This window comes from Schistocerca cancellata, chromosome 2, assembly GCF_023864275.1.
Source record: "Schistocerca cancellata isolate TAMUIC-IGC-003103 chromosome 2, iqSchCanc2.1, whole genome shotgun sequence".
NCBI lineage: Eukaryota > Metazoa > Arthropoda > Insecta > Orthoptera > Acrididae > Schistocerca > Schistocerca cancellata.
In genome coordinates this window covers 804,201,916-804,219,015 of record NC_064627.1, presented here as the reverse complement: position 1 = coordinate 804,219,015, position 17,100 = coordinate 804,201,916, and the positions used below count along the sequence as shown (strand labels likewise).

At 39.9% G+C, this 17,100-nt stretch overlaps 1 protein-coding gene across 2 annotated transcripts in view; it reads left to right on the top strand.

The window, feature by feature from the left end:
* Positions 1-17,100, top strand: part of LOC126162664 (atypical protein kinase C) — a 761,639-nt gene that overhangs the window by 17,481 nt on the left and 727,058 nt on the right. For both annotated transcript variants that reach the window (XM_049919308.1, XM_049919309.1), the window contains exon 4: positions 1,622-1,711. In XM_049919308.1, coding sequence (XP_049775265.1) covers positions 1,622-1,711 — 90 coding nt within the window. The remainder of the gene's footprint in view (positions 1-1,621; positions 1,712-17,100) is intronic.

The window sequence follows — 17,100 nt, the reverse complement described above, 5'->3', positions numbered from 1 at the left end:
ATGTAGTAATTTCTCTCTTTTCCTGCTTTCTTTGAATGTGTTTTTCAGTTTTATTAGGTCTCTCCACATTCGTTCCTTTTAATGTGTGTCAGGGCGCTGATGACCTCGATGTTGAGCGCCCATAAACCCCAACACACACACACACTTATTGTTATCCTCATGTCACTGCGGTTGAATGATGAGCTGTTCCAAGAGGGCCACATACCCACATCAGCAAGAAAGTTTAGGTGTATATGAATTCCTGAACCACTTGAAGTTTCACCAACCTGGCATACTGTTCACAACGAAGGCAGAATATATGGAGCACCCCTATTCCTGGATATCACAGTGAGAAGAGGAGGTGAGGGCCCATTAGAAAATAATGTGCTCAGAAAGCATATATACACATGCTTTCCACTGTCATCTTATCACACAAGAGTGGCAGTTTTATATTCACCAGCTGGCAGTTGTAAGACAAAAGGATGAACAGTAGACACCAAAGCAATGACGTACATTGTGTATGCTGTCAGTATGTCAAAGGAATTCACAATTATCGTAGGACTCCAGAACATCAAGCGAATTTTCCACCTGCCTCCCAAGATGTCAGATTAATTAATACATGTGTAAACAGAGCGAGGTGGCACAGTGGTTAGACACTGGACTCGCATTCGGGAGGACGACGGTTCAATCCCGCGTCCAGCCATTCTGATTTAGGTTTTCTGTGATTTCCCTAAATCGCTCCAGGCAAATGCCGGGATGGTTCCTTAGAAAGGGCACAACCGACTTCCTTCCCCATCCTTCCCTAATCTGATGAGACTGATGACCTTGCTGTCTGGTCTCCTTCCCCAAACAACCCAACCCAATACATGTGAAAGGCTATCTGAAACTTTGCAAGGTGTGTGTCTACCATCTCCTCTACCAGTAAGGCAAAGAAAACATTGATTACATGGCTCACAAAATTGAGGAGAGATATCAAGGAAGCAAATGACACACATAACTGTACCAACCTATCAAGTTAGTTGTTGTAGATCACTGCTTGGAAACTAGCCATGCCATGGGCTGAAATGATAAGGTACTTAGGCAGTCAGCTTTTTTCTTTGACTCTGTACGTAATAGAAGTTATAGGTATTTGACCTGACAGGGACCTGGGAACAAAAGTAGCAGATTCTATATTACCATGTTACGGGATTCTGCCTTTGGCATACTGCAGACTTAATGACACAGGATCTGATCCCAGTAAGGCAGTACCAAATGAATCACCAGAACATATGTCACTTTAGAAGCACAGCCAGTACCACCTGAGGAAAAGAATGCCAATAAGGGAAAAATTGATGCCTCACTGGTCCAGATCATCATCCATTTGGCATCGCATTTAGATGGAGCCAAGTCTTGTTGCCAAAAATTCATGCTGAAGCATTCACTCACCTAGCAGAACACTAAAGAAGAATTTTAATTACAAATTTTACTGGACCGTCTCCAGCTAATTTTTGTCTGTGCAATGAATTTGAGTGTTCATACCTATATAATGTATCCATAGTAACAAAAGAAGAAACATAGCATGCCACTGTGATAATGACAGACCTGTTACAGGTTGGAAACAAACCAGTAATGTATTTACTCATTGACTTGTTCTCTCTTGCAGGGGACCCATGCATTATTTCAACGCAGATGGAACTAGATGAGGCCATACGTCTTTATGAGGTCAACAAGGATTCTGAGCTCACCATTCATGGTAAGTATAAGACCAATATTTTTTATATCCTGAAATGCTTTGCAGGGAAGTTCATTGGAGAGAGAGGGAGAGAAGAAGATGCAGTTCTTATCCCAAGTACAACTCTTTATTTTTATTTACTATTATCATATATGTTTTACTGTGTGGTAGGTATACCATTATAAAAAATTTCCTTTCTTCCTACCATTTTATGATGTGTATGAGTTGAAAGTGTGATTGTAACATGACAATCTATGAAAGATACTTGGTGAACAAGAGCGTGCACAGTGGGGCTAAGGGGGCAGCAGAGGGAAGCTGCACCCCTCTCTCCTCTTCCAGAAACAAATCAGCAACAGCCCAACTCATGTCGTGCCCCACCAGATGGACTGACTGACTTAACCATTTAGTTAGAAGAAAGTCGGAGCATGTAATGAATATTGATTAGCAGTGAGTGTGCCCAGATCCATATGGGCATGGAAGCACAGAGTTATTTCAGTACCGTCATTAAAAGATTTGTTGCTGTATCACCTTATAAAATACTTAAAAACCTAATACTTACCGATGTTTCAAGCAAGTTGTGGTGGCCTTCTCAGTGCAGAAACTGTGTAGTTGAGGTGTGGGTGCATCAATATGTTGTTTCCTTGACTTAGTCACTAGACCACCAATATCACATTTATTAGATTTTGTTGACACTAAAATAACATTGGTGGGTGTAAGGAGAGAGGGCAGGACATGTGGGTAATGATTTCTTTGTTGCACAGCTTGTTGGCAATTGGTTGCCCACTACGAATCAAGCTTCCTGAGGGCAATGTTTTTACACTGTTAATGTTAGAAGAATGACATCAGTTGTGTGTACACTGTTTATTTAGCCAGTGGTTGCATTGCCTGATGAAACCACTGCCCTGCAGCTACACATAGCTATCATACTGGGATTTCTGGCAGCCAGGATGTTAGGAGCCTGTAGCTGATCTTCCCTGTTGGTGGGTGTTGTTAGGCTGCTTCAAGATTTCGACTGCCTCCCGTATTTTCCTTTTTTTTTTTTTTTTTTTTTTTTTTTTTTTCCCTCCATCATTTACAGTGAAACTATCATGAGCTTCCCCCCACTCCAACTAAGACCTTTTGTGTGCTGCATATCAGTTTTCAGTTAATATCAGTGGAATGTGATACATATTACAGTTGGAGGAACACTCTCATATTTATGAGAAGCCATTTTTTGTTTTAGTTGATTAATGTATCCTATATAGAGTTGAGCCATATCAAAACAATGGTTCTGTAGTTTTTGTACAGTACATAAATGGCGTAGTAAATTATGTGATTACTGGTAACATTGATAGGAGTGAAACATAACTGAATGTGTAAGAGAGAAACTTGGAGCTAACAACTTCTCTTTGGTTTCTTATTTATTTGTTTTGCACATACTTAGAACTACACATTGTTCAGTGTTAGTCCAGTGTGTGTTTCACATCCTTAATTGTCTGTTTCTCTGCACTCACCAGGGAAAATACTCTTGATGAAAAGTGGTTCTGGTGTTGTAACAAAGAATTTAATTTCTGTGTGTCCAGACACATCTGTCCATGCATAGCGAGAGCATTTCAGCATTTTATCTCATATGTGATAGCAGCATGAACACACTGATGTTCAGCGTTCAGTAACATGGTACCCTTACTGTAGTGGTTAGGTGGCTCATAGCCAGGACAGATTAAATGAAAAACTTTCTCTAACATTGATATCGAGGCTCCTGAAGCATAAACAGCTCTGTTGATGACTTCATCTAAATCTGTCAGATATTGTCATCGGAGTATCTGACGAAATTCTTGCTGTGGTGTTCATGAGGTCACAGACATAGTAGGTATAGACATTTCATTAGTTGTTTCAGAAGTTTTCCTCGAAATTTTTCCTGATCTGTGTAAAGGTTCCAGAGCAACATGTGGGACACATTTCAGACAGTCTACATCTGTGGTGGTTATCTCATAGACAAGTAGCCAGTGTCTTACGATATACATTTAGTTCTACAGTACTGAAACATGGCTTCTACCTTGCTTTCAGTGGTCCTTGTATTGAGCAATTCCCACACTTCAAAACAGTGATTCATGCTGAAAAACATTGATCATTTACTAATGTTCTGTAGGTTATGCGGATCTTTATATATCCTCACTCAGCTTATAGAGGGTTCAGTGCTTCGAGTTCCAAGGGCAATCTAGTAAGACACTGGTTGGATAAGTAAACAAAGCAACCAAAATGAGCCAATGCCTGATAGGTATGCAACACACATAATGTACAGGCCGTGCGGATAGGATTTTAACAGACCAATTCAACTGGGAAAACGACCATAGTCCATGCCTGCTTCTGATGGTCTGTGATAGCCTATGGTAGTTTTACAACTATAATCCTATTTAACTGATGTAGGATAATTGCTAACTAACAGAATAATATGACAACCAGTAACTGTATTTTTTATTTTATTAAAGTGGAACTTTGTTGTATGGGAGCGAAAGCTGGGTGGATTCAGGTTACCTTATCAACAAGGTTGAGGTTACGGATATGAAAGTAGCTAGGATGATTGCAGGTACTAGTAGATGGGAACAATGGCAGGAGGGTGTCCACAATGAGGAAATCAAAGAAAAACTGGGAATGAACTCTATAGATGTAGCAGTCAGGGCGAACAGGCTTAGATGGTGGGGTCATGTTACACACATGGGAGAAGCGAGGTTACCCAAGAGACTCATGGATTCAGCAGTAGAGGGTAGGAGGAGTCAGGGCAGACCTAGGAGAAGGTACCTGGATTCGGTTAAGAATGATTTTGAAGTAATAGGTTTAACATCAGAAGAGGCACCAATGTTAGCACTGAATAGGGGATCATGGAGGAACTGTGGTAGGGGGGCTATGCTCCAGACTGAACGCTGAAAGGCATAATCAGTCTTAAATGATGATGATGATGATGATGATGATGATGATGAAAGTGGATTGGGCAGGTACCTGCAATACTTCTCTCTGTCTAAAACTCTGTATTTCTTGATTTGAAGCACTTTAGTTTATCTCCTGATGGAAACACCAGGTTGAGTCCGTTTTCTGTTGAGGAATGTGCTCTGCATACTGTTCATTATGTGACTGAACTGAAACATCATATTGTTCCTGCTTTTTTTCCTCTTTTTTTTTTCTTCCAAGGTAGTAGATACAGCAGCATATTAAATACTTGATAAGAAGGCATAGTTTTTTAATTTTGTGTGGTATGTAGTAAAATTATATGTGAGTGAAATGGATGTAACTAAAATTATTCAACTGTGATGTGGTAGATACATGTACAGGGTTATTACAAATGATTGAAGCGATTTCACAGCTCTACAATAACTTTATTATTTGAGATATTTTCACAATGCTTTGGACATGCATACAAAAACTCAAAAAGTTTTTTTAGGCATTCACAAATGTTCGATATGTGCCCCTTTAGTGATTCGGCAGACATCAAGCCGATAATAAAGTTCCTCCCACACTCGGCGCAACATGTCCCCCTCAATGAGTTCGAAAGCATCGTTGATGCGAGCTCGCAGTTCTGGCACATTTCTTGGTAAAGAAGGTTTAAACACTGAATCTTTCACATAACCCCACAGAAAGAAATTGCATGGGGTTAAGTCGGGAGAGCGCGGAGGCCATGACATGAATTGCTGATCATGATCTCCACCACAACCGATCCATCGGTTTTCCAATCTCCTGTTTAAGAAATGCCAAACATCATGATGGAAGTGCGGTGGAGCACCATCCTGTTGAAAGATGAAGTCGGCGCTGTCGGTCTTCAGTTGTGGCATGAGCCAATTTTCCAGCATGTCCAGATACACGTGTCCTGTAACGTTTTTTTTTGCAGAAGAAAAAGGGGCCGTAAACTTTAAACCGTGAGATTGCACAAAACACGTTAACTTTTCGTGAATTGTGAATTTGCTGCACGAATGCGTGAGGATTCTCTACCGCCCAGATTCGAACATTGTGTCTGTTTACTTCACCATTAAGAAAAAATGTTGCTTCATCACTGAAAACAAGTTTCGCACTGAACGCACCCTCTTCCATGAGCTGTTGCAACCGCGCCGAAAATTCAAAGCGTTTGACTTTGTCATCGGGTGTCTGGGCTTGTAGCAATTGTAAACGGTAAGGCTTCTGCTTTAGCCTTTTCCGTAAGATTTTCCAAACCGTCGGCTGTGGTACGTTTAGCTCCCTGCTTGCTTTATTCGTCGACTTCCGCGGGCTACGTGTGAAACTTGCCCGCACGCGTTCAACCGTTTCTTCGCTCACTGCAGGCCGACCCGTTGATTTCCCCTTACAGAGGCATCCAGAAGCTGTAAACTGCGCATACCATCGCCGAATGGAGTTAGCAGTTGGTGGATCTTTGTTGAACTTCGTCTTGAAGTGTCGTTGCACTGTTATGACTGACTGATGTGAGTGCATTTCAAGCACGACTTACGCTTTCTCGGCTCCTGTTGCCATTTTGTCTCACTGCGCTCTCGAGCGCTCTGGCGGCGGAAACCTGAAGTGCGGCTTCAGCCGAACAAAACTTTATGAGTTTTTCTACGTATCTGTAGTGTGTCGTGACCGTATGTCAATGAATGGAGCTACAGTGAATTTATGAAATCGCTTCAATCATTTGTAATAGCCCTGTATTTGTAGATTGGTAATCTAGAGATTCGGCGTGCAGTTGATGATGAGTATTAGGGATTTCTCCAACACTTGGTTCATCTCTTGGCAATACTCCATGCACCTCTAAAATATCAGTTCGCTTTTACTTTCAAATTCCAATTAAAGAATGAAGGTCCATCTGTAAATGAGTGGGTATGCTAGTCCTTATAGCAGAGCATGGCCATACGACCTGTAATAGAAATCCATCTTATTAAAGCACATGTTTTGAAGGCAGTACTAAAGTACTGATGACAGGTTGAAGTCCAGCAAGGAAACGGGTGGTTTCTATATAACTGTGGCTTATACAAACAGTAAATGCTGATTTAATGTCTACATCTACATAAATGTTCTGCAAGCCATATGGTGGTTGGAGGAGCAAACAAAAAATTGCTGATTGCCAATATGCTTCTGTATCACCCCTAATTTCTTGTGTCTTGTCTTTGTGGTCCTTATGTGAGTTGTTAAGTTGGAATTAGTAGAATCATTTGCTGTCAGCTACAAATGCCAATTCTCTAAATTTTCTCAGTAATGTTTCATGAAAAGAATATCACCTTCCCCCATGGGGATTTCTATTTGAGTTTACAAAGCATCTCTGTAATACTCATCTGTTGATTAAAACTGCTGGCAACAAATCTAGCAGAATGCCGCTGAATTGCTTCAGTATCTTCCTTTAGACACGTTTCCGTACACTACAGCTGCATCATCATAAAGTTACAGATTGTTGTCACTTATCTGTCTGATAATTTAAGTGTATAGAGAAGAAGAGTGGTCCTACTGCCCTTTGCTGGGACACACTTGACTGTGCCCTTGTCTCTGATGAACACTCGCCAACCAGGATAACATATAAGGTTCAGTTACTTAAGAAGTCTTCAAGCCACTCACTTCTGGGAATCTATTCCATGTGCCCAGATATTTATTGACAGTGTACAGTGGCACACTGTGTCTAACAATTTCTGGAATTGTAGAAATATGCCATCTGTCTTGCTCTTCGTCTGTGGTTCACAGAATACCATGTAAGAAAAGGGCAATGTGAGTTCCATACAAGTAATTCTTTTTAAACCCATTCTGATTTATGGACTGAAACTTTCCTGCCTCAAGGAAATTTATTATATTCATACTTAAGAATATGCTCAAGAATTAAGCAGCAAACCAATGTTAAGGATATTGGTCTATAATTTTGTGAGCCTGTTCTTTAACTGATGTTATATGCAGGAGTCACCAGCATTGGTTTTTTTGTTTTTCCATTTGCTTGGGACTTTCTGATGGGTGAGGGATTCATGATAAATGCCAGCTGACCAATCGGCCAGTAAAAGTAAATTGGGATTCCATCCATCCCTGGTGACTTATTCGCTTTTTACTCTTTCAGGTATGTCTCAGAACCAGAAATGCATATTTCTGTGTCCTCCATATGGAAGTCTGTGAGATGGTCAAACAATGCTATGTCTGTATGTTCCTCTTGCATAAATAATTTGTTAAATGTGCAGTTTAAAACTTCAGCTTTCCCTTTGCTGTCTTCTACTGCCACACCAGACTGGTTGGTGGCTGACTGGATAGAGTCCTTCAAGCCACTTGGTAATTTTACATGCGACCAGAATTTTCTGTGGTTCTCAGCAAGATCTTTCACTGATGTATGACAGTGGAAGTTGTATGCTTCACACGTTGATCTTTTAATAGGCACACAAAGTTCTACTAATTTTTACTTGCCAATATCATTGTGCCCTTTTTTGAACTGTGTGTGCAACAGTCTCCAATTCCTCATTGTTTTCCACATTTTGTTATTAATGTACCACTGTCACAGTGATATTCTGGGTTTTCTTGCGGTTATTTAGTAAGAACTGTTTCATGTCACTTGCAGACATTTCACTGAACTTGCTGCTTGATGAAGGAATTGGACATGTTTAAATTATTTCTGAAATTTATTCCTTATTATGTTTCCAAGTTCTTGGAATGATTTCTTCCATGTTGCCAGGAATAGTGCACTTGTATCGGTCCTCCCCCCAAGCAGATGGCATGATATCTGAATTTGTTTAAAACACTATGGAAATAAGTCATCTTCCAGAATCCATTTTATGAAATTATTACAATATGGAGGAGGCATTGAGTTGCAAACAGGCACAGTGGAAAGACTACTAAATGTTTAAGCTCTCAGCAAAAAGACCTTATTTAGAACTGTAAAGTGCGTGCCTGTGCACACTAAGCCCCCCCCCCCCCCCCACACACACACAAAGGCGACTACTGTCTCCAGCCACTATGGTCAGACTGTGGTCTGTGACTAAGTCTGATGTGAGCCTCAGTCTGAGATGTGTGGCGGGATTTGAGAGGGAAGTATGGGTTGGGGAATGGGAGGATAGCAGGATACAAGTGGGGATGGTGCTTTGCTCCCTGTGTGACCTTGCGGGATGGGGATGGGGTGGGGAAGGGATAGGGCTGCTGGATGCAGAGTCCGGATGTAGTGGGTGCATTGGCTGAATGGAAGGTTGTATGTAGTGCTGGAGGGGAGCATGGAAGGGGAAAGGTAAGTGGAGGACTGGTTCTAGTGAAGGATATTTTGTATGTAGAGGTCCCACCTGTGCAAGTCAGAAAATCTGGTGTTGGCAGGAAGGATCCAAATGTTATTCCATACGGACATTCCATTGTTTTATATGAAATTGTGCTAGATTTATGTCTTGCATCATGTTCTAGTGACCACTAGGGACAATCCACAAGTCTTGCTACTGTAAATTTAGGATACTTAAATGAAAGGTTACTTTGAAACCAAAGGAAGTTACAAAGTTTTAAGTAGTCTCATTATTTCAACACACTTATGAGATTATATAGCAACAGTACATTGTGGTTCATATGTTGTAAGTGACATTCAAGATTACGGCACATGGCAGGAATGTTCCTGCCTGTGCCAATTGTTCACAAGGTATCACATGAATTGAGTATTCTGTAATGTGTGACTGTCAGTGACTTGCTACTGTTGCCAGCCCAGTAACTAACACAGTGTTCGATGCCACTGCTGACTGAAGGTCGTATCACAGCCCATGGTGGCTACAAGAATGTAGGTATGTATGTGATATGAAAAAAATTGCTCTGTTCTTTTATTATATCTTTACAAAAGTGTGTTGTATGTGGACAAAGAATACTAGGCTACATTTTTGGTAATTCCTCCATAGTGTTGTAGAAATAATATGTATTATTTAATTAATTCTGGAAGGTTTTTATGAAAGTTAGTTTTGGGTTCTCAGAGGGCTTTTCTTTTGTTAGTTAGTTAGTTAGTTTGTTACATTTGTGTTTGGTTTACAGTGAAAGCAATCCAGACAAAGATATTCTAGCATTTACATAAAAAAGCTCTAATAGTAATCACAACAATTTATATCCCCATCATCATTATAAGGCATCCTTAAACAGCTGTGATTGATATATGAGGCAACAAGTAGAAGAAAGATCACATTGATCCAACTTTGGTAGATAAGCAGGAAGTGTTTAATTGGTCAACCGATAGTGCTCGATGGATTAAACCGGGTTGATACTGTAGATTTCAGAATGTGATAGTCTTGACAAAGCCACACAATGAGTGGAGAATGTTTTGAAAGAATTAGTATATTTTATGCACGTCTAAAGTGATCAAATGTTTCGAACATACTCATGAAACACTAAAATCACAGTGTTATTAATGCATTCCCACTGTCCATAGAAATTGAGGGCACCTTGTGCTTTCCCTAACAGTCAGCACCTGAAGAATCCCTGAGTGCAGATTTCATGATAGTTACTTTGCAATCCATTTTTTCTGATCAGTGATGGCTTGAAGTTAGTTGCTTACACTTGAAGTACATTTGAGAGCTGCTAGAGGGATGTTACTGCTGAAAAATGTGTTAAAGATGTGATCAATTCCTGTGCACTCATTGTTGCAGTGTGCTTCCACAGTTGCCTTGACTGAAAAATTTTGTCATAAAATGGGGGACAGTTTGACTAATGAAGAAATTCTGGAGCTGCTTGTAGAATCTGGTTTCAAAATTGACCATGATGGTTTTGCAATCAATGACAGTATTTCTGAAACAGACAGTAATCTCCTTTTCTCCTTCATATTATAAGCAGGAGCCACACAAAGAAGTCAGAAGTGTAGGACTTCTGGGGGATTGTAGCAAACACTGTGTCCCTACTGGAATGTGTTGAACATTTGTGACATAGCTTCAGATGGGTACACAGTTAATAAGTGTGACTGGTAGTTTAGGCTTGAAATTAAAAGATATTTCAATAAATATGAACTTGGACAGGTAGATAGATATTTTTGAAACTGCAAGTGATATGTAAAATAAATAAATGTCACTTGACCATCAGCTTGGTGCACGCCTGTCTACTTGATGACACTTCGGTGGCTTATGTGTCAATTTCAGTGCTCGTTTTATCAAGTGGCTCCTCATTTGGCTTCATGAGACTGAGTGGACCCCATTCCAGACTTTTCTATCGTGGGGGGGAGGGGGGAGTTATTTCTTAATTGTCACATATTGTGGCTCTGCTTATTGTGTAGGATAGAAAACTCTTAACCTTGTCACGTAATCTTCTTCTTGTCTGCTCTTGGATGTTACCTCATTTGTTGCAATAGCAAAGTTATTTGGGTAGAAAATAATTACTACGCAGATGAAATTACTTATTACAACTGATAAACTGTAGTTTGTAACATTTTGGCAAGAAGGGATACATATGATCTGCCAATAACACACTTGAAGTGGAATTGGGTGGGAGACATAGAAATATTTATTATTTGTTTGTGGGATGACTTTTCTTTATTTGATTAAAAGATGGTTCACGCTTATAGGAATTTTAGTGTTCTGGGAAATGAATCGTGACTTTCTAAAGCAGATTCAGCAATTGGAGGCTTGTTATTCTCTTCATGTTTTTGAAAGCTTTCGAGTCAAAGACAGCGACCCAAAGATAGACAATTTGTAATGTAAGTTTTTTGTAGGACTCATATAAAAGACATGTTCACCATTTACTGTAGAAATTATTTATTTCACAGCTGCATTTCCAGTGGTAATTTTGCCTTGGAGTGTATCAAAATCGAAAATCCTCCAACGTGTATACATGTTCACATGTAAACAATGTGTAAGGACAATTGGGTTTATTGTGATTTGTGTGAAGGTTGTTAATGATCATGTTCTCGGGCTCAGTTCTGACAGTGACATTTGTGTGAATAAATAACACTATGAACCCTCAGTTACGTAATAATTCCTGACACAGTCACTCTCACGGATGACAGGTCTCATGTCCGACATAGATAGCATATTACAACACTTTGAACATTGTATATAAATGTTCATATATTTTCATCAAAGAATAACTTCAGAATTTCTATTTCTGTCTTTGTGATACGAGCTTCATTTTGGGTCCAGGTAAAGATTTTGTTCTAACATTGGTATGATATTTACTTTCCCTTCATCTAGTCACTCCATCTCTTTCTGACAGTACTACATCCTCTTGAATTAACATCTTCCCATGCTTCAAATTCATCATTTTGTGACACTTCTTGTTCTGTTCTGAATCTCATGTACACAATCCTCATTTTCTGAACCAGCAATATCACTTTCAGGATCTTCATCACTCAACTTTCGGAATCATTCCAGACGTACATCAGGATCTCTGCTAAACCTTGTTATAGGTTTTTTTACCTTTGACTTTTATTCAACAAACTAAAAGTGAAGAGAATATTTACTTTTTGTAGGTAAAAAGCAAATTAACTATTATTAGATTTGATATACCTAAAATTGTGCACATGAAAATAGGATTGAATCCAGAAAAACAATGATGTAACATAGACTTACTTCGTTTCGGACTGTTGTAGTGGAGGTTGCTCAGATGACCAGTGTCCTCCTAGGTGTAATAATGTTTAAGAAAAAATGCCACTTGCATGACTGAAAATGTGTTGGCTGAAGCTAACATATGGAGAGTTAACAGAAAGGTACTGAAAATGGCATGAACTCAATCTATCTGATTTGGACAAAACAGAGCAGGAAGATCATGTGGGTGAACAATGTGATCTGTGTGAGCAAGGAAGTGTTAAAAGTGGTTAATTACTGTTTTCTTTCCTGCAAGAAAAAGCCTGTATTTCGTACACAACTGTGGCTCAGAATGTTAGTTTTTGACACAATAGCATAATTTCTGTAGTCCGTGGTGAATTTGATGTCTCTTAAAATTATTTTAGATGAGTGTGAATCCACCCTTATGAAGTTCCATCTGCTGGCTGTCTGTTCTTCTGGCAGTTAATGTATCTTAAAGTTGTGGCCTTTCTGTTACATGTATATCTGATCTTCCTGTATTTTGTCGGCTGTCTTTGCTAGAAAACATGAACTAGCTGGTTACTCTTCTTGCTGCTGGAAATATGTTGCTTGACTGCAAGTGTGTGTGGTATCTGCAACAAATACAAAGAAGAAAAAGAAAAAAAATATTCATATTGACTCAGGTTTGAAAATGTACACAAACAATTAGCGGAATATGCACATCCGAGAAATAATGGAATATTTGATGCTCTAGGAAGACTTCAAGAAATACTTATCAAGTTATCTGTATTAATATATTGCACACCAAGCTGCCATACTTCATTGGTAAAGAGGTTAGGTTGTTATTGCATTTTTTGTATGTTTCAGTTTCTTGATAGATTCTGTGTGAGGAGCTGTGATCCAGTACAAACTAAGAGGAAGCCTGTGAAAGGAGTTTTAAACATTAACTTAAATATGATCAGAATAAGTCTGCAACCCAGAGATATGCTTGTGCCAAACTTTCCATTTTTCTGACGGTCAGGAGACAAATGCCACAGATGTGAGGAAGCCAAATGATAATCAAGTAATGGAGCCATTCAATCAAACTATTGCCTAATCACAGTGTGAAGCTGGTTTTGTATTACAGCTGACCTGTTTATTCACAATAAAGTTAAGTCACAGATGGATCTCATTTACTAATGAAATGTTAGGAATGCAGCAGAGTTTTCCTGTACATTGTGTAAAAATGCCTGGAAGATGTGTCAGTCGACAGTTATGACAGACACCTCAGTTTTAGTATGGTGCAGTTTTAATATATCTGATTTAAGCACTTGCATTTCTCACTTCATTTTTGCTGTGGAGTGTAGTTGTGAGATGTTAGCATGTGGGTCACTTCCTTGCAAGCTGAGATCCACCTTAAACAAAACATTTTTTGTGTCACTTCTTCCAGCTGTCACATTTGCAAGTCAAGTTCAGCAGTAATGGGATAAGGATGGTGAAGGCAGAATTTTGGGTGAAACTGGAAGCCTCTAATTTGGACTTGCACGTTGGCAGCAGATGTGCAATGCTTGTCTTTCCGAGACCCTGTGACTGCTCAGTCCTTGAGCAGGCCTATTTGGGATTACTGCTGCCCACCCTGAATGGAGAAGATCCTATAAAATGTGAGCTAAACGTGGTAGTCACGCAGTACAACGATGATGCCGTGTCTCCTACTCTACCACCTGGAGAGTTTACCCATAACACCTGCACAGTTAATGACAAGCAGCCAACTGCATATGATCACTTTGGTCTTACCATGAATGTGTGCGGGAGGGGGGGGGGGGGGGAGCAGGTACTCGCACAGTGTGCCCCAGGATCAGCAATTCCTGGGTTTAGTATATCCATCTAGTCACAACACTGAAGTAAGTTTATCACTTTTCTTATCTTGGAGGCATCCTATCTAAATGATGTACCTATAGATAGGATGTTGATAAAAGAATTGCAGCTGTCCACGTAGCATTTGGATGGTTAATGCACAGAGTCTTCATGACTAAAGGTCTAAAACTCCTTACCAAACTCCTGGTGAACAGAGCTGATGTTATTTCCAAGCTCCTCTATGGCTACGAAACTTGTACAGTCTATTGCTGTAATATCAAAAAACTTGAGTACTCTCACCAACAAAACAAAATGAGATACATCTTGAATGTTAAGTGGTAAGACTATGTGAGCAACATTGTGGTTCTTGAGAAAGTGCATATAAATAGCGTTGAGGCAATGAACATCATTTATCATCTGAGATGGCTAGACCATGTTCACCACATGAGTGATGCCAGGCTTCCCCACCAGGTCCTTTGTGATGAACTTTGCTCTATCAGTAGACCTCATGGAAATAATTTTAAGTGTTTCAAGAAGCAGCTGAAACAGACCATGAAGACAGCTGGTATAACTATGCAAGTATGGGAAGGACATACTGAGGAGGGAATTTCACATATTTGAAGGCCAAGTGACAAGTGAGAAAGCTCTGTGAATTAAAATTCCACTCTCTCCTCCACAATTCAGAGTGATTTGTGTGGGCACTTGTTTCATGCCAGGATTGGTCTGTTCAGTCATCAGAAACGCATCCATATGCTGACTTGAAATGCTCAATCAATGCAAGAAGAAGTGATGCATATTTTGAATTGAGTTCGACTGATGACAATGAACCTTTTCAATGTCAGTGAATGTTGGTGTATAGAATGAAAACAAAAGTGACAGTGCTAATCCATATTTTAATATGGTTGAATGGTTGTCTGTTGGTATGCATGTAGTGTAAGTCAGCATCATGACACCACATTAATAAAATTTCATAATCAGAAAATTTTTGTGTGTTACTGATTGAATGCACAAGTTCACTGGACAAAAAAGTAGTCACTTTCATCCTAATAAGGATGTAGCATTTCCTCAATGCGTAATAACAGCAGCAGATTTCTGCAGTATGGAGTAAATGTGGGTGATGCCAATGGTCGAGCACTCATGTGACCAAGGTTGCATAGTTGTTATCCCTGACCATTATTCCAGAAAGGCCTAGAGTTTTTCCATTGGTTTCAAGTGCAGGGGAGTCTAGCTATTGCTCCAGCATGTTCTCTATACCCAGCAGTCTCAGTTAGACTGTGGCAGATGTGAGAGTGCTCGTCGTAGAAGTCAGAGTTGATAGTGCTGTGGCTCACATTAGGATCACAGGTAGATGGAAAATGTGTTTGTCCAGCAACTTAACATGGCCATTCTAATTTGTAGCACCAGTCACCTCAACAAGCAACTGATTTTTGCATAATTATAACATCTCCAGACCATCACAGCTCCCTCTTGCCATGGGTTGCTTTCTGAGGTCTATTTTCAACATGCCACCATAAATTATTCATAATTTCTGCGATCATAAAATATGGTTCTTGCTCTCCAGAAAAAGCTGTTGTTTCCTTTGTACTGCTATTGAGCCCCTCTGTGAGTGGGAGTGAGTAAAGATTTCTGGCATTCAACATTGATACAGATAGCTAAGCTGTGCAGTTTCCTCTGTCACTTCCATTCAGAAGCAGATCATGAAGAGCTAGCAACCACACTGTGCAGCAGTTACAGTGTCACAAGGACACAATTTTTAGCCGGGAACGCACATAACATTCCTTTCTTTATAATTCTCAATTTCTTAGTATCCAACTTCTGATGTGAGTTCATTTTAGACTGAGGTGGCACCACTGCTTGTAGACCATTGCCGAGTTCTCTATTTGATTCATACGTAGGCACTTGTTGTGCCATAAGACAGTTACTTGCGTTTTACATGCGTGCACACCAGCCTTGCCTCGCACTCGAAGTCAATGTGACCAACAAGACAAGCTCTGCACTCTACCCCTCTCCATTGGCAGTGTGCACTGACAGTACTATAGGTCTAGACTAGTGACGAGCAGTCTGAAAACGACAAAGGTCTCAATTCTGAAGAGTTCTCAGATTCATGGGAACCAACTTTTCTTTTTATTTCTCAATTCAGTCCTCTGACTTTGGTTGTTTCTCCTGAGATAAAAAATTCTTGGATTGGTATTCAATTCTATTTTGTGTCCGCTGTCCATTGCTACAGGAATTTGGTCTACAGCAGTGAGTGTTGCATTGAAAGGTGGATTTTAAAATGTGAAAATTCTAGTATATTTACAGTACCACATAAAATCATGCTGTGAAATGACCCATTAACTAACAGTAATGATTTTGAAAGTGAAAGAAGATAAAATATCTTGTTAGTAAGTTATATTGAAAACAATGAAGTAGTTTAAATACTTATGCTACTATAAACAGCTATAATATTTGTGATTGCCATGAAAATATGGATAAATGCCGCTGGGATTGCCATGAATATTGATTGGGCTTCTTTCTGCCATGGCATGGAAAGCCACCAGGGGGCTAGTGTCAGTTGGCTCAAGGTAGCGCCAGTAACTGTCACAGTGTAGTGCTGATCGTGTCCTGTGTACAGGTGTTGATTTTTAATATGTGCTGTTGCTGAATACATTGCCTGTATGGATCAGAGTCACTGTCAACAAAGTGCTGTGTTTGGTTCAGTGCGTTGTTGTTCAAGAAAACTTCTGATAAGATTTGAATAAATGTATTTTTCTGCATATATCGGGAAGGAGTGGAGCAGTGACTGTCAGATATGTGACGCGTTCCAGTGGCACTCGTTATCTGACCATCTGTGAAGTTAAAACAGCTGTAGCACATTTATTGGTGGGAGGGGGCCGGCAGTAGGTAGAGAGCTAAGAGCTACTAGTACCGAAAACTGCCAATGTTTATATCAGTTCCACAATTTATGGAGTCGCTAGGCTGGTAGGTAACTCCTGTGAACACTCACTTCTTACGTACTAGGATTTCACTCTTGTTGTAACACTGAAGTGGCTAGTTAAGATTTGGAAGTATCGTTAAAGTTCACAGCTGTGTATTCGATTTATTTTCGTTATCGAGAACGGGAACGGATTTCTCGATTCCTGAAAGTTCTCGTTTTTGTTCACCTCTGCTATGCTG